This window comes from Rhinopithecus bieti, unplaced genomic scaffold (assembly GCF_001698545.2).
Source record: "Rhinopithecus bieti isolate Rb0 unplaced genomic scaffold, ASM169854v2 scaffold_63301, whole genome shotgun sequence".
Lineage (NCBI taxonomy): Eukaryota > Metazoa > Chordata > Mammalia > Primates > Cercopithecidae > Rhinopithecus > Rhinopithecus bieti.
The window spans coordinates 554,425-557,881 of record NW_016824157.1 but is presented as its reverse complement, the minus strand read 5'-3'; the positions used below and the strand labels follow the sequence as shown (position 1 = coordinate 557,881).

Here is a 3,457-nt window from a genome sequence, read left to right as displayed (position 1 = left end):
AAAAAAAAAAAAAAAAATTCACATACCATGATTCCTTTTCGAAACTCCAGAAAAGGCAGAACTACAGGGACAGAATCAGAATGGGGAGGTGAGGGGACTGATTGTAAAAGGGCACATGAGGACTTCTGGGAGTGACAGTCTATGTCACTGTATCTATGCTGCCACCTTCATAGCATATTGGACACCTAAAAAGGGTAGTTTACTGCATAAGTAAATAAGTATGTCTCTGTCAACCCGACATTCGTTTTGGGCCACTTAGAAATGAGCTCCAGAGCTACCTCGTGGAATGTGGACTAGATAAGCTCTGATGTAAAACCTCAACACTAAAACCTATTTCTTTGTAGGATTTCCAACGCAGTTAGGGATGATTCCTAAGGAAAGGCATGTGAAAGATGTGGGGGTAAGCATTTAAAGTGGTAGACCTAACATGTCAAATTCCAAACTAACTGAAGGTATCCTAGATGAGGAGGCTTCTCTTTAGAAAGTGAAATCTCAGAATTATGAATTGTGTAATACGTACTAGAGTGGCTGAGTGATACAGGGCTAATTCATCTCTTTTTCACATTATATTTACATTCTGGATTCATTTATTCATCCAACTGGTTACTTTTGAAGAATTTTATGGTTAGACTAATAGATAACAAATTCCTAATCGTTACAGGTATTACAGAGAACCCAGCAGGCCCCTATGGGCAGAGAACAGATAAAGAGCTTATAGACTGGTTGCGGCTGCAAGGAGCCGATGCAAAGACAATTGAAAAGGTAAATTTACAACAAAGAAATTCTTATGCTGTTATTACACAGCTGCTCAGCTCTTAAGGATTTGATCTTTGTTTCAGATTGTTGAAGAGGGTTATACACTTTCTGATATTCTTAATGAGATCACTAAGGAAGATCTAAGATACCTTCGACTACGGTAAGAGCCTCAAAACAGTTTGTAAAAGATAACACGACTTTCTATGTTTGAATATGCTTAAAGTAGAAAACAGAGGGCTGGGTCTCCCCCCAAAACTCTGGAGTTCTGCTAGGGTCAAGCTGGGAAAAAGCCAAGGCATGGCAGAAACTGAAAGCCAGGCAGAAGTCAGAAGTAGGAAGGTGACAGAGAAGAGCTGGCCAATTTCCTGCCATTAATGCCTGGCTGGGAGTGGGGGAAGGCACACAGCAAGCGGGCCCGCATGCTGGACCCACCCCCTTCTTTAAACTGCAACCTGCCTTCTTGTTCCCGAGTCATTTGAAATAGCCAGCTCTCTGCAGGTACGTACCTCTAAGGCCATGTCCTACCACTGCTGGGACACGAGCGTCACCTCCATGTGTGAAGAGAATGTTTTTATTTTCATTAGGTTTTTTTTTTATTTTCATTAGGTTTTTAAGTTGGGGACTGCATTTTTTAGCTCTGTTGGCTTGAAGCTCTGACTCTGAAGACAGCTCTGTTTGTTTCTTAGGGGTGGTCTCCTCTGCAGGCTCTGGAGTGCAGTCTCCCAGTACAGAAGGGCTCAGGAGACCTCAGAAACCAAAGACGAGGCTTGATACCAATCAGCTAAGCTGGAGCAGAGTGTGCCACCATGCTACATGTTTTGTTAAAGCTTCTGTTAGTGTACACACGAATTCTGCTGTGTTTACGTATTTAAAAATGCCATTGTTCAATTAATAGTTTAAGAACTTAAGTTTTAAACACTGTCCTGAGTTTCTTTTGAAACCTATTATTTATAAATGTAGAACTGTGTGTATTGTGAAAACAGTGAGCCTTGGTTTTGACCTCCTGGAATATTAGGAAATTCACCTGTAGTCCCAGCTATGCAGGAGGCTGAGGTGGGAGGATTCCTTGAGCCCAGGAGACGAAGGCTGCAGTGAGCTGTGATCACGCCACTACACTCCAGCCTGGGCGACAGAGCCAGACCCTGTCTCAAAAAAAAAAAAAAAAAAGTACACCCTTTAGCACTTGCTGGAATGGTGAAACAAGGGGTGTTTGTTTAACATGGAAGCTGGGACACTGCTTCAGAACTGGTATGGTACTTAAATTTGAGAAACAAAAAACTGATATGAATGTGCCTTGTAGTTAATGTTTGATATGAACAGAAAATAGCTTCATATTTATACTGAATGTGTAAGTAGAGAAAACTAAGTTATGTGGCCTTTGAAATGATTATGAGAGTCTTATTTTAAAATGGAACTGTCCTCCTGCCTGATAATAAATATTGTGTCTTATAGAGAAATGATGCTCGGAGCGGGTGCTATGGCTGAACACTGTGGACTGTTACCACAAGCATGCCTGTAAGGGGCCCTGTGAAAAGGTGGCTGGGGGTGGGGGGAAACAGGCACACAGGTATTGTTCTTCCTTTTCATAATTAGAGTATTTGTTCAAAGTATACAACTATTTTAAGTCAAAAATAATCTTTAAGCACTCAATAATTCATCTTTTAATGCAACAATGTACAAAGTGCATGCAATTACTACCTGCTCAGTCTACACAGTCTTAATGGAAGTTTACAAGAATTTCATTGACTGGGTTTTCTTCCTCCTTAACCAAGTTGAGAACACTGGTAGCCCCCTGAAGGTATAACCTCCCCTTCTAGTCCCCTTAACTGACTGACTTAAACTTGATCCACTGATTGGCACCACGAACTTCGAAAGGTGGGTCACTGGAGTAGATGTGGTAGCCCAGCTCCTCCAAAGGTGGCTCAGGATCGGCCGTGGCAAACTGGGCAGCATCCTCAATCTCCTTCCTCACTTCCACATCAATTTCCTAAAAATTAGGTAACAGTGTAAAAGGTTTTTGAATGAACAGCAGTTTAGGTACCAACCAGAGTTCCACGGAGGACCTGTTGCTGGTGTAACTCTAACTACAAGTACAAACAGTTGCTAATTCAGAAGATTTTGGAATACAGATTTCTAGGGTGTATATTTTTTATGAATTAAAAATCCACAGTATACTTTTAGGAAAAAAGAATTATGCTACTGTGGGGGCTTTGCCACTGTGATGGTGGTTCACAGTCCACCAAAATCTGAAGAGTAATACAATTTTGAATAGAGTAAACTAAAGGAAAAGCCCCCCCACCCTGAGGGGCTTCGGATTTATGCCCCGGCACATCACTTTCTGGGCTTGGAGGAACCCACACAAACGCTGTGGCCACCCAGGGGTGGCAACTTTTCTGTGGGAGGCAAAAAAAGCCAACCTTCAAACCACCAAGTGGTTTGAAGTGACTGTACCTTTAGTTCTTCCACACTGGCAAGATTGCTGTTCACCATCCTGTCCTTGAGAAGCATAATAGGGTCACTCTTACTTCTTACTTCCTGAATTTCTTCTCGTGTACGGTAACTATGGGGAGGGAAAAGTAGTAATCGATCAGTAAGAACACTTCCAGTAGAACAAGGACAGCGTGATGAAATATGATATGGGGTTGGATTGTCCCAATTAGGTGAAATACAGAAGTGTTTTTTTTTTTTTTTTTTTTTTTTT

At 41.7% G+C, this 3,457-nt stretch overlaps 2 protein-coding genes across 2 annotated transcripts in view; one reads left to right on the top strand and one right to left on the bottom strand.

Moving 5' to 3' along the window:
- The window catches only part of LOC108522032 (mitogen-activated protein kinase kinase kinase 15-like), a gene marked incomplete at its 5' end in the record, with an annotated part of 7,426 nt that extends 5,222 nt beyond the window's left edge, over window positions 1-2,204 (top strand). Inside the window, 3 exons of the mRNA XM_017862132.1 lie at window positions 630-762; window positions 840-916; window positions 1,443-2,204. Of these exons, the coding sequence (XP_017717621.1) occupies window positions 630-762; window positions 840-916; window positions 1,443-1,527 (295 nt within the window). The remainder of the gene's footprint in view (window positions 1-629; window positions 763-839; window positions 917-1,442) is intronic.
- A 184-nt stretch (window positions 2,205-2,388) lies between these two features.
- PDHA1 (pyruvate dehydrogenase E1 subunit alpha 1) overlaps window positions 2,389-3,457 on the bottom strand; it is a 17,498-nt gene continuing 16,429 nt past the window's right edge. The window contains exons 9-10 of the mRNA XM_017862130.1: window positions 3,208-3,355; window positions 2,389-2,743 (exon numbers count right to left, since the gene is read on the bottom strand). Coding sequence (XP_017717619.1) covers window positions 2,579-2,743; window positions 3,208-3,355 — 313 coding nt within the window. The 3' untranslated portion in view covers window positions 2,389-2,578. The remainder of the gene's footprint in view (window positions 2,744-3,207; window positions 3,356-3,457) is intronic.